The 18,290-nt window shown below is 38.3% G+C and overlaps 1 protein-coding gene across 3 annotated transcripts in view; it reads left to right on the plus strand.

Annotated features, from left to right (window-relative positions):
- UNC80 (unc-80 homolog, NALCN channel complex subunit) overlaps positions 1–18,290 on the plus strand; it is a 237,618-nt gene that overhangs the window by 149,532 nt on the left and 69,796 nt on the right. For 2 of the 3 annotated variants that reach the window (XM_082467395.1, XM_082467397.1), the window contains 4 exons: positions 13,373–13,554; positions 14,070–14,201; positions 16,614–16,800; positions 17,437–17,568. In XM_082467395.1, coding sequence (XP_082323521.1) covers positions 13,373–13,554; positions 14,070–14,201; positions 16,614–16,800; positions 17,437–17,568 — 633 coding nt within the window. The remainder of the gene's footprint in view (positions 1–13,372; positions 13,555–14,069; positions 14,202–16,613; positions 16,801–17,436; positions 17,569–18,290) is intronic. The other variant, XM_082467396.1, reaches the window with a different exon arrangement.

The following is an 18,290-nucleotide window of genomic DNA, read 5'->3' on the forward strand; positions in this document are numbered from 1 at the left end:
GTAAACTATGCATAAATATATATATATATGTATACCTATGTATGTATATATTACGTTTCCTTTTTCACACAAATAGGACATACCATAAAGACTTCTGCATTTTTCATTTTTATCTAGGAGACTTTTTTTAAAAAATTTATTTATTTATTTTTGGCTGTGTTGGGTCTTCATTTCTGTGCGAGGGCTTTCTCTAGTTGTGGCGAGCGGGGGCCACTCTTCATCGCGGTGCGTGGGCCTCTCACTGTCATGGCCTCTCTTGTTGCGGAGCACAGGCTCCAGACGTGCAGGCTCAGTAGTTGTGGCTCACGGGCCCAGTTGCTCCACGGCATGTGGGATCTTCCCAGACCAGGGCTCAAACCCGTGTGCCCTGCATTGGCAGGCAGACTCTCAACCGCTGCGCCACCAGGGAAGCCCCTAGGAGACGTTTTTAAGAGTTTATTTGAGCGAAAATTGATTCCAATCAGGCAGTGCCAAGCTAGAAGTGGTTAGGAGCACTCCACCAAGAGTAGCTCAGGGAGAGACTTTTATAGAGAAAAGGCAGAAGCAAAGAAAGGCAATTATTGATTGTCTGTAGCGTAAAGCCTAGTTGGCTGTTTGTGATTGGTTACTCTTAGCATTTTGATTTGTAACCTTGAGGTGTTTACAGGCATAGATTTTGGTTTGCTTATGTAAGCTGCTATGGCATTAGAGCCACCTCAGTCTAATGGTCTCCTTTTAAAACAACCTAACAGTTCTCCCCTTTTGGTCATCCTCTTGTATGTGAAAAATTGACCAAAAATTTAGTATTAATGCCACTCTTTGTCACCATCAGAGTTAAGTTTCTCTTGTCTCATTGTGAAACTCAAAGGTTATGATGTTATGCCCGTGGAAGAATTGTTTTGCTGTTCATCTCGTTGTTCATCTTGTTTCTGTTTCTCCAAGCACAGTAAGACCAGCTAATGTACTGCTGATGGCTGTGAACATGCATTTAAGACCTTTGAGAGAATATAGCACACCACAGAGACTACAGTGATAACTATTAGGAGGATAATATCAAGAGACTGAAGTGTACTCCTTAGCCAGGGCCCCAGTGAACCAAACTAGCTGGTATCAAATAAATCAAAGGATGTACCTGTTTAACCAAGTGGCTTGTTTGTTAATTTTCTGTATTTGCTACAATACTAGAGATATTGATCAAGGCGCAGCAGGAGACATTTGCTATGGCACATGTTCAGCCAATAACTAATCTAAAGCAATTCTATCATCTAAATTTACCTTAGCAAGAAAATCTTGGGACTTTGGTTGTTCAGCTACGGCCTTAGCAGTAGATTCATCAGCAGTTGCCAGAGTTAAGGAGCATTATCTTCCTATGCATTAACAGAGAAAAAAAGCAAGTAGTGAAAAGGCAGAAGGAATAAACATTTCATATTGGTGTTAAAGACCTTGATCTGCAATCTTGGGAGACAGCTGTCTACCACAAGATGCCATCTGCCTCTGGGTAAGGACCTCCTTAGTCGATTTTAATTTTAGGTCTCCAGCTGGTATGCAGTTCCGAGAGTTTGGAGAAGCCCTTTTCTTAATTAATTAATTTATTTATTTATTTATTTTTGGCTGTGTTGGGTCTTCGTTTCTGTGCGAGGGCTTTCTCTAGTTGCGGCGAGCGGGGGCCACTCTTCATCGTGGTGCGCGGGCCTCTCACTGTCGCGGCCTCTCCCGTTGCAGAGCACAGGCTCCAGACGTGCAGGCTCAACAGTTGTGGCTCACGGGCCTAGTTGCTCCGTGGCATGTGGGATCTTCCCAGACCAGGGCTCGAACCCGTGTCCCCTGCATTGGCAGGCAGATTCTCAACCACTGTGCCACCAGGGAAGCCCCTGGAGAAGCCCTTTTTAACTGAGGGATGTGGACCCAAGGTTCAATTCCATGAAGTTTTCTAAGTAGTTTTAATTGTATATATTGATTAGAATTCTTAATACTTAGAACCGTTTTTTCCTAGTGAAACTAAGACGTAAGCAATTGTGGAGTGTCTGTTATACTAGCATTCTGTGGGTTGGCAAATTTATAAATACATTTCACGATTTCTGGAAGTATATTCTTTCTCAGTAAATTTTTTCACTGTGGCACAAAACGTGTTTAGTAATAAACCCAAATATCTTTAGTGCCTCTGTAAAGGAAGCCAAAAGTAGATAAAGCTATGTTCAGTAATTAATGTTTCAGTATTGTATATTATTTGGAAATGATCTAGATATTCAATGAATATCCATCATTTAACTTATCTCAGCATAACTTTAAGGTTTCAAGTTACCAAAAAGATTTTAGAAACTATTTTTAAGTAGACATACCATAAAGCATAATGTTGAAAAATTTATTTATAAACTTTTTACTTTTTTAAAAAGTAAACTTTTATTTACATCTATTTAATTTATTCTTAACAATTATGTTTAGAATATTCATGAAAATTTCATGAGACATTAAACAGTTAACCGTCATTTTAAGTTATTTTTCTTGCTGACAAATTCTATAACATGAGTTTATTTGACTTTTAGTAAACCTAGGTAGGATAAAAGTATTATATTTAATGCTAATAACTCTAAAGACATGCCTATTTTGATTAAACCAACAAACTTAAACCACCTTTTATTTACTGAAGATTATCCTAGATCAAATGAACTTGAAAAAAATTTCTGTTAGTTTCTGGATTTCTGAGAGTATACTTGATTTATGTAAATGCTTGTTTGTCTTTAAGCCAATTAATAGAGCTCTTTACACATTAATTTTGGCAATACCATCCAAAGGTAGAAAAATATCACACATCTACAACATACGAACAGAGATATACATAAACGTACAGACAGATGCAGAGATCTTATAGCTTTAGTTTTAAATTTTTAGCTATGAGACAGGTATGATAATGCAAAACTGACTAGTTTATAAAAGAACAGTTGGATCTAAATTGTGTTTCTGGCAGATAAAATAAGTTAAGGTTACCTGCTCAGATAGCTAAAACTTTTACTAATATTTGTGGAAAAGACTTTTAAGATTTTTCATTCACTTAATTTCTAAAACAGCTCCCTTCTTTTTCTGATAAGAATTACCTCCCTGAAGTTTACATTTCCAGAGATGGCTTTGGGTTCCTAAAGAAGACCAGATAGAACGTTTATATCGCAAAGGCACAGAGAAAAGATACAAATTTCTCCAAGAAAGGCTTTTGTTTCCTAAATCCAGTTTTTTTAAAACAATATCTGCAAGCCTTTTGAGATAAATAGGGGAAATTTGGGGCTAGGTAAAAACGATAGGTGGGCTTTGAGTTGTTTCTAGAGCCACATTTCTGTTCTTATAAAGACTTAGTGTGTTAGACAGTTGTTTTTAATTCCTTGAAAGATTGGGCTGCAGCCTGAATATCAAGATGCTGATCCAACCATCCAACTACATTATTCTCAGTTTACTTCTTTGTATCAGGGAGAAGAGCTCTAAGATGGAAATCAAAAGATTCCTGCGTTCTAGGGCTGTGTGTCTTTGGAACGCTTCAGTAAATCCTTCTACAATGGCTTCAGGATGTTTATCTTTCCCTCTGGGTACATAGTTTTATTTTGGGTTAGGGGAGAAGGCCTAAAAAATAGTTCCTATCAGGCTCTGAATATCAGCTTCCAATTTGGTCCACTTCTGACTATAGAGCTAATTAAAAAAAATTTTTTTTTTCAAATGTCAGGTTTGAGCGAGACAAACAGTAAATATTCCTGGCAGTATTGAACTACCCCATGAGCACAACATCCAGAGCCACTCCCAAAGACAGCCAAAAGAAAGAAGGACTTAGACAATTCCCCTGAGAGCTGACAATGGTAGGACCCTAGCCACAAAAGGAATGTAACCCACATTTCTGTCTGGGTATATTTTTGAGTTTTCCCCAACCTGATGATTGCCAAGCTAAGTTCTCAGGACAAAAAATGAGATGGACAAGAAGGCAATAGCTGTCCCTGGGAGAGAAAGGATCAATAACCTTTTTTTTTTTGGTAATTTGGAAAGGAAGCGGCCATGTGAAATTTTACCTTCTTCTCTCAACCAGGCACCACAGGTAGAGATCTGGGGGAGCTGACATTAGTAAAAATTCTTACTCTTCGCTGGCTTCTGCCAGTTTTCCCAGGCTCCAGAGTGAGGGAGGCATTCCAGTGGGTCTCATCCTGGTCACCAGTAACTGTAAAGGAGGAAAAATAATTTTCCCTCTGCCCTTAATAGTGAGCGCCTGGCTGAAATACTTTTTCCTCTAGGATAACTCATAAATGGATAGGCTTATCTAAGATGGTTTAAAGTTCTCCACTGTGGCCAGTGTAATTCGAGATTATCTTTGGTATAGTTAACCTACTTGTTCAGCCTTAAAAAAAAAAAAAAATTCTGTTCACCTGAAAACTCACACTAGACTCAGTCCAATTTTAAGTCAGACCCAGTCTGACCCTGGATCCAGTCTGGTTTCTAAATTGGGACCAGTCCATTCCTGAGCCCAGTCTGGTTTTTAAGTCTGACTCATTCCAACTCCAGCTTGTTTCTGGACCCAGCATGAAAAAGAAAGGCTCAAATAAAGTCTGCAAGCTCATAACACAAAAACTTCAGTGCTAGGATTTGAGAGGGACTTACCCGTGACCTCCAGAGGCAGCGAGAAAGCAGCAAGCTCAAGGTCTCAACAGATACCTATGCCGGGTTGCTCACTGCTCCTGTGGGCTGTTGGGGAGGTCTCCTTTGGTTCCCTCTTCTGACACCAGGACTGTTAAAAGGTAAACTGAGGCATATTAAAAATGTGAACAAAAATCAATTTGAATTGAGAAATGCCAAACAAAAAGTGGTTAGGAGTTCTCTCTAGGAGACCATTTTTAACATCAGTCTATAAGTTTACCTATTCTTTTTAATGGCTACCAAATATTCCATTGAATGAATGGATATAACATAATTTATTTAACCTGGAAATTTTAGTTGATTCTTGCCATTTGCTTTTTTATACTATGCTGCATCAAATGTCTTTGTAAAATATCTTTGTTCACATTAAGTCTCAGATTTTTGCTTCTCTACCAAGTATTTCTCAGAGAGAAGGGCATGCTCCCTAAATATGGGACAGCCATGGACATTTTCATGGAAGTTATGAACAGGGGGACTGAGTTTTAAGAAAAGCTAGAAGGAAGAGGAAATGGTGTATGCAAAGTCACATGGGGTGTGGAAATGCACTGGGTTTATTTGGAAAGCCTGAGGAGGAATTGAGACTGGGGTGGCTTTTGTAAAGAGGTTGCTAGTCTGTAATATTAGGCAAGTGAGCAGGTCTCACATTGTAACAGACCTTGAACAACAGGGTTAGGAGTGTGGACTTGCCACTGAACTGTGGGAAACCACTCAGGGGTTCTGAGCCAAAGAGTAATGTTGTATATAGTGTTGAATTATTACCAAGTTTAAGGTGGCAGCAATGAGTGGAGTGGCTTGGTTTTAGAAACAGTGATTTTTAGATGAAGAGGAGACATAACAGTGGTGATATGACACTAAAGCTAATGAGAAAGGCCATAGCTAGAGAGAAACTTGGGAAAACTTGATGTATGTGGCAGCTGAAGCAACGAGAGAGGATGATTTCCAGGGGAGAAATGATTCCAGGGGAGGATGATTTCTCGGTATAGAGGAGAGGGCTGAGGAATGAACACTAAGCCATTGGCCTTCTCTGCCTTCAAAGGACAGGAAGAAGAGCTGACCAGCAAAACCCAGAAAAACGACCAGAAAAGTAGAACTTAAGTAATCTCAAACCATGGAAGTAGAGGAAGATCATTTTCAAGGAGATTGTTATGAAAGTGTTAAAAACTGGAAGAAAAGGAATGCTGTAAAAATACCACTGGATCTGCTGATTAGTGAGCATTACAAGAAAACTAATTTCAGTAAAGAGATTGAGGTAGAACTCCAACTGCAATGACTTAGAGAGTGACGATGGTGTTTAAAAATTGAGACAGAGTACACTTTAAAGAAAAGTAAAGAAAGGATAAAAAGTGGAAATTTAAGGAGGTGGTAGGATTAAGAAACAGATTATCAAAAGCTACTGATGACAGTAGCTCACATTTGTTATAAAACTATATCATACACACTGTCTTACTTGATCCTCATAACAGTGATTTTATAAATGAGCAAAATCCAACTCAGAAGGTTGAAAGGACTTTTTTTTTTTTAACATCTTTATTGGAGTATAATTGCTTTACAATGGTGTGTTAGTTTCTGCTTTATAACAAAGTGAATCAGTTATACATATACATATGTTCCCATATCTCTTCCCTCTTGCATCTCCCTCCCTCCCACCCTCTCTATCCCACCCCTCTAGGTGGTCACAAACCACCGAGCTGATCTCCCTGTGCTATGCGGCTGCTTCCTGCTAGCTATCTATTTTACATTTGGTAGTGTATATATGTCCATGCCACTCTCTCACTTTGTCCCAGCTTACCCATCCCCCTCCCCATACCCTCAAGTCCATTCTCTAGTAGGTCTGTGTCTTTATTCCCGTCTTGGGGTTGAAAGGACTTTTAACCAAGTGCACACAGCTCAGAATTAGCAGAGCCAGGAAATCAAACCCAGATCTTTTGACTACAAATAGCTGCCCTTTCCATATACCACGTTGCCTCTAAAAAATAAAATATGATTTAGAATTCTGTAGTACTTTTCATGTCACAAGGCACTTTCTCATACATTATTTTATTCTAACAACAAATTTGGAGGCAGCTATCAACAGCATCCTCATCCTCATCCTCATCATCATTGACATTTTACCAATAGAGAAACAAAGGTTAAGAAGTTAAGAGGATTGGCCAAGATCAATAGGAGAGAAGTTTCAGAGCTGGGATTCAACCCCAGTTGTTCTAACAATTGCCTGAGCATGTTTTGAGGATCTGGGAAAAAGTACAAGAGAGTTTTTAAATTATATTTTTATGATCAACACTGGCTCCTCCATCTACACTACAGAGTGTATTTCTTTTCCTCATTATTCATTGACTTCGTAACTTATCATAGCATTGATCTTTCTCTTATTCATATTTGGCTTTCCCCAAATTAAAAAACAACAATGGTTCATGAAATCTCGTTTGGTTTCTCAGTCTCTTCTACCTCTTGGAAGGGTAGATGTTTCTAATAGAGTCTACCTTATGAATGTTATTTTTATTATTTAAAAATTTTTTAACATCTTTATTGGACTATAATTGCTTTACAATGTTGTTTTAGTTGCTGCTGTATAACAAATTGAATCAGCTATACGTATCCATATATCCCCATATCTCCTCCCTCTTGTGTTTCCCTCCCACCTTCCCTACCCCACCCCTCTAGGTGGTCACAAAGCACCGAGCTGATCTCCCTGTGCTATGCAGCTGCTTCCCACTAGCTATCTATTTTACATTTGGTAGTGTGTATATGTCCATGCCAATCTCTCACTTCGTCCGAGCTTAACGTTCCCCCTCCCTGTGCCCTCAAGTCCATTCTCTATGTCTGCGTCTTTATTCCTGTCCTGCCCCTAGGTTCTCAGAACCAGTTTTTTTTTTTTAGATTCCATATATATGTGTTAGCATACGGTATTTCTTATTCTCTTTCTGATTTACTTCACTCTGTATGACAGACTCTAGGTCCATCCGCCTTACTACAAATAACTCAATTTCGTTTCTTCTTATGACGGAGTAATATTCCATTGTATATATGTGCCACATCTTCTTTATCCATTCATCTGTTGATGGACACTTAGGTTGCTTCCATGCCCTGGCTATTGGAAATAGAGCTGCAATGAACATTGTCGTACATGACTCTTTTTGAATTATGGTTTTCTCAGGGTATATGCCCATTAGTGGGATTGCTGGGTCGTATGGTATTTCTATCTTTAGTTTTTTAAGGAACCGCCATAGTGGCTGTATCAGTTTACATTCCCACCAACAGTGCAAGAGGGTTCCCTTTTCTCCACACCCTCTCCAGCATTTATTGTTTGTAGATTTTTGATGATGGCCATTCTGACTGGTGTGAGGTGATACCTCATTGTAGTTTTGATTTGCACTTCTCTAATGATTAGTGATGTTGAGCATCCTTTCATGTGTCTGTTGGCAATCTGTATATCTTCTTTGGAGAAATGTCTATTTAGATCTTCTGCCCATTTTTGGATTGGGTTGTTTGTTTTTTTGCAGTTGAGCTGCATGAGCTGCATGTATATTTTGGAGATTAATCCTTTGTCAGTTGGTTCGTTTACAAATATTTTCTCCCATTCTGAGGGTTGTTTTTTCATCTTTTTTATGGTTTCCTTTGCTGTGCAAAAGCTTGAAGTTTCATTAGGTCCGATTTGTTTATTTTTGTTTTTATTTCCATTTCTCTAGGAGGTGGGTAAAAAAAGATCTTGCTGTGAGTTATGTCATAGAGTGTTCTGCCTATGTTTTCCTCTAAGAGTTTTATAGTGTCTGGCCTTACATTTAGGTCTTTAATCCATTTTGAGTTTATTTTTGCATATGGTGTTAGGGAGTGTTCTAATTTCATTCTTTTACATGTAGCTGTCCAGTTTTCCCAGCACCACTTATTGAAGAGACTGTCTTTTCTCCATTGTATATTCTTGCCTCCTTCATCAAAGATAAGGTGACCATATGTGCGTGGGTTTATCTCTGGGCTTTCTATCCTGTTCCATTGATCTATATTTCTGTTTTTGTACAAGTACCATACTGTCTTCATTACTGTACTTTTGTAGTATAGTCTGAAGTCAGGGAGCCTGATTCCTCCAGCTCCATTTTTCTTTCTCAAGATTGCTTTGACTATTCGGGATCTTTTGTGTTTCCATACAAATGGTCATTTTTTTTTTCTAGTTCTCTGAAAAATGCCATTGGTAGTTTGATAGGGATTGCATTGAATCTATAGATTGCTTTGGGTAGTGTAGTCATTTTCACAATGTTGATTCTTCCAATCCAAGAACATGGTATATCTCTCCCTCTGTTTGTATCATCTTTAATTTCTTTCATCAGTGTCTTATAATTTCCTGCATACAGGTCTTTTGTCTCCTTAGGTAGATTTATTCCCAGGTATTTTTTGTTGTTGTTGTTGCAGTGGTAAATGGGAGTGTTTCCTTAATTTCTCTTTCAAATTTTTCATCATTAGTGTATAGGAATGCAAGAGATTTCTGTGCATTAATTTTGTATCCTGCTACTTTGCCACATTCATTGATTAGCTCTAGTAGTTTCCTGGTAGTCTTTTTAGGATTCTATACATATAGTATCATGTCATCTGCAAACAGTGACAGCTTTACTTCTTCTTTTCCAATTTGGATTCCTTTTATTTCTTTTTCTTCTCTGCTATAGCTAAAACTTCCAAAACTATGTTGAATAATAGTGGTGAGAGTGGACAACCTTGTCTTGTTCCTGATCTTAGTGGAAATGGTTTCAGTTTTTCACCATTGAGAACAATGGTGGCTGTGGGTTTGTCATATATGGCCTTTATTATGTTGGGGTAAGTTCTATCTATGCCTACTTTTTGGAGGGTTTTTATCATAAATGGGTGTTGAATTTTGTGAAAAGCTTTTTCTGCATCTATTGAGATGATCATATGTTTTTTTCTCCTTCAGTTTGTAAATATGATTTATCACATGGATTGATTTGCATATATTGAAGAATCCTTGCATTCCTGGGATAAACCCCACTTGATCATGGTGTATGATCCTTTTAATGTGCTGTTGGATTCTGTTTGCTAGTATTTTGTTGAGGATTCTTGCATCTATGTTCATCAATGATATTGGCCTGTAGTTTTCTATTTTTGTGACATCTTTGTCTGGTTTTGGTAGCAGGGTGATGGTGGCCTCGTAGAATGAGCCTGGGAGTGTTCCTCCCTCTGCTATATATTTGGAAGAGTTTGAGAAGAATAGGTGTTAGCTCTTCTCTAAATGTTTGATAGAATTCGCCTGACAAGCCATCTGATCCTGCGCTTTTGTTTGTTGGAAGGTTTTTAATCACAGTCTCAATTTCAGTGCTTGTGATTGGTCTGTTTATATTTTCTGTTTCTTCCTGGTTCAGTCTCGGAAGGTTGTGCTTTTCTAAGAATTTGTCCCTTTCTTCCAGCTTATCCTTTTTATTGGCATAGAGTTGCTTGTAATAATCTCTCATGATCCTTTGTATTTCTGCAGTGTCAGTTGTTACTTCTCCTTTTTCATTTCTAATTCTATTGATTTGAGTCTTCTCCCTTTTTTTCTTGATGAGTCTGGCTAATGGTTTATCAATTTTGCTTATCTTCTCAAAGAACCAGCTTTTAGTTTTATTGATCTTTGCTATCATTTCCTTCATTTCTTTTTCATTTATTTCTTATCTGATCTTTATGATTTCTTTCCTTCTGCTAACTTTGGGGGTTTTTTTTTGTTCTTCTTTCTCTAACTGCTTTAGGTGTAAGGTTAGGTTGTTTATTTGAGATGTTTCTTGTTTCTTGAGGTAGGATTGTATTGCTGTAAACTTCCCTCTTAGAACTGCTTTTGCTGCATCCCATAGGTTTTGGGTCATCATGTTTTCATTGTCATTTGCTTCTAGGTGTTTTTTGATTTCCTCTTTGATTTCTTCAGTGATATCTTGGTTATTCAGTAGTGTATTTAGTATTTAGTAGCAGCCTCCATGTCTTTGTATTTTTTACAGATTTTTTCCTGTAATTGATATCTAGTCTCATAGCATTGTGGTCAGAAAAGATATGTGATACGATTTCAGTTTTCTTATATTTACCAAGGCTTGCTTTTGACCCAAGATATGATTTATTCTGGAGAATGTTCCATGAGCACTTGAGAAGAAAGTGTATTCTATTGTTTTTGGATGGAATGTCCTATAAATATCAATTAAGTCCATCTTGCTTAATGTATCATTTAAAGCTTGTGCTTCCTTATTTATTTTCATTTTGGATGATGTGTCCATTGGTGAAAGTGAGGTGTTAAAGTCCCCTACTATGATTGTGGTACTGTCGATTTCCCCTTTTATGGCTGTTAGCATTTGCCTTATGTATTGTGGTGCTCCTATGTTGGATGCATAAATGTGTACAATTGTTATATCTTCTTCTTGGATTGACCCCTTGATCATTATGTAGTGTCCTTCTTTGTCTCTTGTAACAGTTTTAAAGTGTATTTTGTCTGATATGAGAATTGCTACTCCAGCTTTCTTTTGATTTCCATTTGCATGGAATAACTTTTTCCATCCCCTCACTTTCAGTCTGTATGTGTCCCTAGGTCTGAAGTGGGCCTCTTGTAGACAGCATATATACAGGTCTTGTTTTTGTATCCATTCAGCCAGTCTGTGTGTTTTGGTTGGAGCATTTAATCCATTTACATTTAAGGTAGTTATTGATATGTTTGTTCTTATTACCATTTTCTTAATTGTTTTGGGTTTGTTTTTTTAGGTCTTTTCCTTCTCTTGTGTTCCCTGCTAGGAAGTTCCTTTAGCATTTGTTGTAAAGCTTGTTTGGTAGTGCTGAATTCTCTTAGCTTTTGCTTGTCTGTAAAGGTTTTAATTTCTCTGTCAAATCTGAATGAGATCCTTGCTGGGTAGAGTGATCTTGGTTGTAGGTTTTTCCCTTTCATCACTTTAAATATGTCCTGCCACTCTCTTCTGGCTTGCAGAGTTACTGCTGAAAGATCAGCTGTTAACCTTATGGGGATTCCCTTGTATGTTATTTGTTGTTTTTCCCTTGCTGCTTTTAATATTTTTTCTTTGTATTTAATTTTTGATAGTTTGATTAATATGTGTCTTGGTGTGTTTCTCCTTGGATTTATCCTATATGGGACTCTCTGCCCTTCCTGGACTTGAGTGACTATTTCCTTTCCCATATTATGGAAGTTTTCAACTATAATTTCTTTAAATATTTTCTCAGTCCCTTTCTTTTTCTCTTCTTCTTCTGTGACCCCTATAATTCGAATGTTGTTGCGTTTAATGTTGTCCCAGAGGTCTCTGAGACTCTCCTCAATTCTTTTCATTCATTTTTCTTTATTCTGCTCTGCAGTAGTTATTTTATCTTCTTGGTCACTTATCCGTTCCTCTGCTTCAGTTATTCTGCTATTGATTGCTTCTAGAGAATTTTTAATTTCATTTATTGTGTTGTTCATCATTGTTTGTTTGCTCTTTAGTTCTTCTAGGTCCTTGTTAAACGTTTCTTGTATTTTCTCCATTCTATTTCCAAGATTCTGGATCATCTTTATTATCATTACTCTGAATTCTTTTTCAGGTAGACTGCCTAATTCCTCTTCATTTGTTTGGTCTGGTGGGTTTTTACCTTGCTCCTTCATCTGCTGTGTGTTTCTCTGTCTTCTCATTTTGCTTAACCTACTGTATTTGGCATCTCCTTTTTGCAGCCTGCAGGTTCGTAGTTCCCGTTGTTTTTGGTGTCTGCCCACCATGGGTAAGGTTGGTTCAGTGGGTTGTGTAGGCTTCCTGGTGGAGGGGACTGGTGCCTGTGTTCTGGTGGATGAGGCTGGATCTTGTCTTTCTGGTGGGAAGGACCGCATCTGGTGGTGTGTTTTGGGATGTCTGTGAACTCATTATGATTTTAGGCAGCCTCTCTGCTAATGGGTGGTGTTTTGTTCCTGTCTTGCTAGTTGTTTGGCATAGGGTGTCCAGCACTGTAGCTTGCTGGTCATCGAGTGGAGCTGGGTCTTAATGTTGAGATTTAGATCTCTGGGAGAGCTTTCGCCGTTTGATATTACGTGGGGCCGGGAGGTCTCTGGTGGTCCAGTGTCCTGAACTCGGCTCTCCCACCTACTTGGCTCAGGCGTGACACCTGGACAGAGCACCAAGACCCTTTCAGCCACACGGCAGGCTCTTTTTGGCCCTTGTCTTCCTTTCCTCAAGCCGCCACACGTCAGCCACAGCCACACGGCAGGCTCTTTTTGGCCCTCGTCTTCCTTTCCTCAAGCCACCACACGTCAGCCACTTCCGCGCCCTCAGAGTTTCCCAGTGGCACCCACTCACCGGATGATGAATGTTATTTTTAATATAACTAATGGAACTGAGACAGTTTTAAACGGACATTTTTATGTACTGTCCTAGGGTTACTCTGAGATGACTCTAGCCATTTCCTAAAAAGGATATTTCAGCATGTAATTTCCTTTCTTCATTTGCTTCCTCTGGCATTCACTTTTCACTGTGAGCCAAAGGAAACTTTGCTTAGAATGAGTTTTTCTACTGAAATGTCGTGCTGTCACTGCCCTCGCATCAGATATTGGAAGACTGTGGGAGGCACAAAGGATGAAGTCTGCTTTCCAGGTGCTGAAACAGGCTTTGCTTTTGCCAGTGCTGGTGGCCTGGCTCTATAGCTCAGTAGTCATTTTCAAGAGACAGAAGCAGTTTCCCCCTTCTCCCTATCCCCAGGAATCATGCAAAATTAAGAGATGTGTAGCTGATGAATTGTTGACTGTCTTTAGCGGCCATGTTCCTGTTGTGTGCGGTGAAAGTCCCCGAGGCCGTGTCTGATATGCTGACATCAGAGTTCCACCACCCCGAGACCGTGCAGCGGCTGAACGCTGTCCTTAAGTTCCACACGCTTTGGAGGTTTCGCTATCAGGTCTGGCCCCGGATGGAGGAGGGAGCACAGCAGATTTTTAAGGTGAGGGATACATCCCACATGGGTATTAGATTAGCAAACCCAGCCCAAGGTTCATTTCAGTCCTTGAACCTCAAATCCACAGTGTATGTTCCAAGAGATGCTTCTTTTTTTCCCCTCTCTGATTACATAAGTAAACCTAACTCATATGTGAGTGAATTCTTGTCCTTAAAACAAATTGAAACATAAGAATGTAGAGTAAGAAAATCAACTTTCTATAAACCTCAAGATTTCAGCACCATCCCCAGAGGTAAGCACATAGAAGTTTGGGGTGTAATCTTCCATACATTTTGCTATATAAACACAGATGTTCTTTGGAGGATGGGGTGTTTAACACAAATAGAGATCATACAGTTGAAACCCTTCATTTTATTAATGAGTAAACTGAGGCCCAGAGACGTTCTTCATGTGCCTTATAACATCCTGTGCTCTAAAAGATTATGTCATAATTTTGCTTCAGACTCATTCTAGCTTATTTTCCATCTTACTCACTTCATTCTTCTGATATCAACTAACAGATCCCGCCTCCCAGTATAAACTTCACCCTGCCCTCCCCAGTGCTTGGAATGCCATCTGTCCCGATGTTTGACCCCCCTTGGGTCCCTCAGTGCAGCGGGAGTGTCCAGGACCCCATTAATGAAGACCAGTCTGTGAGTAACAGGCACTTTCTTTCTAATATCTTCAGCCTCCATGGTATACATGTAAGAGAGAACAGTGGATGTGTGAGACAGTTGTCATAAGAATGTAATAACAGCACAGAAAATCAACCACAAAAGGCCTTTAGTTCTTGTGAGATAGAAGGAACTAACATCTGGGGTGAGCATTTGCAGACCTCCAAAAGCCAAAACAGTTTAGTTCTGTAATCATAGAAGCAGCCACCTTATAATAAAAGCTACTAAAAGCATTTGGCATTGATTTCTTAGCCAAAGGTAGTGCTTTTGCCTCTCTTTATTATAAAACAAACAGTTCATCATTTAACCTACATAAGCTACCCAAAAGTTAATGAGATTGACTCTGGATGAATAAGAAAAAGAACTGAGTTGCCTGCTCTTGCTGTCCTTGTTTGGACCTTAGTCCGTTGTTTACCTTATTGATTATCAGTATCATCATCAGAAACATCACTCTGAGAGCTCAGGTCTTATGCTATTCTAATACATTACTGCTCTATGTAATATAGTTTATAAACAGTTAAGTTTAGAACCCAGTCTATTTATAAACAAGAACCAAGAATATGTGCCTTTTGAAAAAATGAATCTTCAAAATATGCCTTTTTCACCTGTTACATAGCATTTTCCTAAATTACAAGATAATGTAGAAAATTTGGAAAATAAAGCAAATATAGAAAAAGAACACATCTCTATACACAAATTCATGATTATTTCCTTGCATAATTTCCCACAGGATTTAGGGCAATTGGTATGTGAATATTAAAGATTTCTTTTATATCTCACAAAATATCCCCAGGATGATTGTACCATTTTACCCTTATATAACACAATAGGAAAATGTCTTCTTTATTCAAATTAACTAGTATTATTTTTTAATGCCACATTGAATGACAAAAAACAAAGTTATTGGCTTTTTTATTCACACATCTTTAAAAAGTTGGTTGAATATTTGAAGTGAGGTTGAACATTGTTGCATGTCATACATATATTTTCTAGGCATTTGTAGTTTTCTTTGAACTGTTTGTTTGAACTCTTTACCCATCAGAATATTTTTATTTTAATTCTTCTGCATACACTACCTTCATATCTGATGATTTTGTGCCAAAGACAAAGGCACGCTTGGTTCTTCCCTCCAGCATCTGAACCACTGGTATAAAGATCCTTGGTGTTTTTCTCATACATGTGATAGATTCATTTGAGTCAAGTACATTCTCTTCCCAATTTCACAGTGAATTTCAATCCAAAGCCCCTAATTCTATATCCAGTTATCTTTCCCTTATCTTATTATAATAAACCAGCTTAACCCCTGGCTCTGAAAATGAATTGCCATGTGGCCCATCAAATGCCCTTAATTGCTGTTATGTCATCCACTATTGGAAACCTTTAGTCTTATGTTAAGACCCTGCATAAAGGGAGCTTCGATGACTGCCGTCCTTTAGAGGAGTGACCAACACCCCTTGTCTCTTTAATCCTATGTGACCACTGGCCAACAAAGATGTAGAATTTCTACTATACATAGACATTACTTCAAATTGGTAGTGAAGAATGTCAGTGATCACTTCCCTGCTTTGAGACCAATGACTTCATCCCCAGAGCTCTTGGAATTTATCTCAGCATAAGCATCATGATTAAGGCAAAAATAGAATGGCCCCTTTGCAAAGTGAATCTTTCCTCCTTTATTGTTTCTTATCTGTTATGCTTTTGCTGCTGATAAACAGGGTCAGATTTTACATTCAACCATAGTAACACTACCAACTCTCATAATTTCCATTCAGTAGCTTTGTTTCTATAAATATAGTTAAGTATTTACAGTGTGGCATTGTATTTTCTATTATTTATATTTATTATTATTTAACATTAATATTTCTAAATATTAAGTATTTGCAGTGTGGTAGATACTTAAGATACAAAAATGAAATAAATCACATAATTAATTGTTTTACATGAAAGAGATCTTTCCTCCTCCTTCCCATGGTTCTGACTTTCTCTTTTATTAACCTTATGAAGTAAATGTCCTTCATTTAAAACCAGTTCAAGAACTTTTGGAAGGAAACAGAGCATTAAAAATGTTTATTCGATGTGTTTAAAGAGTGGATCATTGATATTTAACCTAAAATAAGATTAGGTAAAATAACATTTTTTCTTTCCCAAAATTACAAACATCCTTGAAGAATTATCCAGATGGAATGAAAAAGAATGTCTTAGTTGTACACAGCCTGGAAACTTGGTAGAAAAAGAAGCAAACAAATAAATCTCCATGAAACTAGATCACGGATGCCCTAACATTTCCTGAAAACAAAGTACCACATCTGTGTCATTCAGTAGAACACTCTTTATACATGTGACCTTGCAGAAGAGTTGCTAGTAAATAAACTTGCCTTCATGTCTCCGTAGAAATCCTTTTCAGCCCGGGCTGTGTCCCGCTCCCATCAAAGGGCAGAACACATCTTAAAGAACTTGCAACAGGAGGAAGAGAAGAAACGTCTTGGTCGAGAAGCCAGCCTCATCACCGCCATCCCCATCACCCAGGAGGCTTGCTATGAGCCCACCTGCACACCCAACTCAGAGCCAGAAGAAGAAGGTGCCCTCTACACACTGAACTTCTTTGGGGGCAGGGGGGCTGAGTCACACAAAAGGAAAAGGGCTTGCTTTGAAATAAACATTGACGATTTTATGTGACATGAAGTGATATGCTCCCTCTATCTCTTTCTCTTACCTCCTGACACTATCTAAAGAAAGAGAAAAAAGTTGTCTTTTTCTAAATGTATAGAGCTGGCTTGTTTACAGAGGAGGACATTAGCCCCATTGAATGAACTAATATGATAATGGACCAAGCAGTGACTATGATTCAGGCAACAGCTGAATCCAGAGTGTGTGCTAAAACATACGCAATCAATCTTTCATCATTAAAAATGGGGTTAGTCCATTAACTACTTTCAGCCTTCACAAGTGCAGACAGTTTTTTGATTGATATCAGAAAAATGATTTCTGAACCATTCTAAATTCAGTGATTCTCTGCCCCACTTTTGTGAAATCTTTGGGAGGAATTTTCTGTCTCCCTTTCTGTAGGTGTTTTTTCCTCACCAAAGTACATTCTAAATTACTTAAGCCTTATGCTTTGAGAGCTATATACACTTTGATGTAAGTACAACTATAATAGTGATGATAACTTTTTTGTTACAAAACCAAAGTTCACGTTCCCCATTTTCTTTGCCAGTAGAAGAAGTCACCAATCTGGCATCCCGTCGACTGTCTGTGAGCCCATCCTGTACCTCCAGCACTTCCCACAGGAATTATTCCTTCCGCCGAGGGTCAGTCTGGTCAGTGCGTTCAGCCGTCAGTGCTGAAGGTGTGTCCTCTTACAAATGTGTCCTTTATTCCTCATGACTTGTGTGTTTTGAAATAATTTTTATTTGATATGATTATCTCACTTCATTACACTGTCTTCATTAAATAACCTGTCTCATGATCTTAAAGTTTACAAATGTATATTAGATGAGTGGTATTCTAAAAAAAACTGTTGATTTAATCCAGCAAATGTCCTTGATAAGTTGGTTCTATTTTAATTACATTACATGTCATCATATTGCTGAGGGTTCAATAAAACATCATTCTAGGCAGTTAACAGTTTTCAACACTGGCTACACATTACAATCAACCAGGGAGCTTTTAAAAATGCTCAGGTCACACCCAAGACCAAATCAGAATCTCTAAGGGTGGGACTCAAGCACCTCACTGTTTTTAAAATCTTCTCAGGTGATTCCAGTGCATAGCTAAGACTCAGTAGGATGCTTTAGGATTCTGTTCTGGAATAATTTATCAAAGGAAGAACAAAGCTCGTGCCAGTCCTGTAATAAAATCTGATTCTGGGGGAGAAATGTGATACTCTTCAGTTCTAAGAATTTAAAAGCTATGATTCTCTAATGATAAATAACTGTCTGGGGACTCGCTCCTTCATGATTATACAGATTTCATCACAATTTATAAAGTCATCAAAAAGTTGTACAAAAACCAGTGGTTCTCAACCCTTCACTGCACAACCCTGGAAAACTTCGAAAATGACCAATGCTA

The sequence above is a fragment of the Balaenoptera physalus genome (assembly GCF_965194825.1).
Source record: "Balaenoptera physalus genome assembly, chromosome: 6".
Lineage (NCBI taxonomy): Eukaryota > Metazoa > Chordata > Mammalia > Artiodactyla > Balaenopteridae > Balaenoptera > Balaenoptera physalus.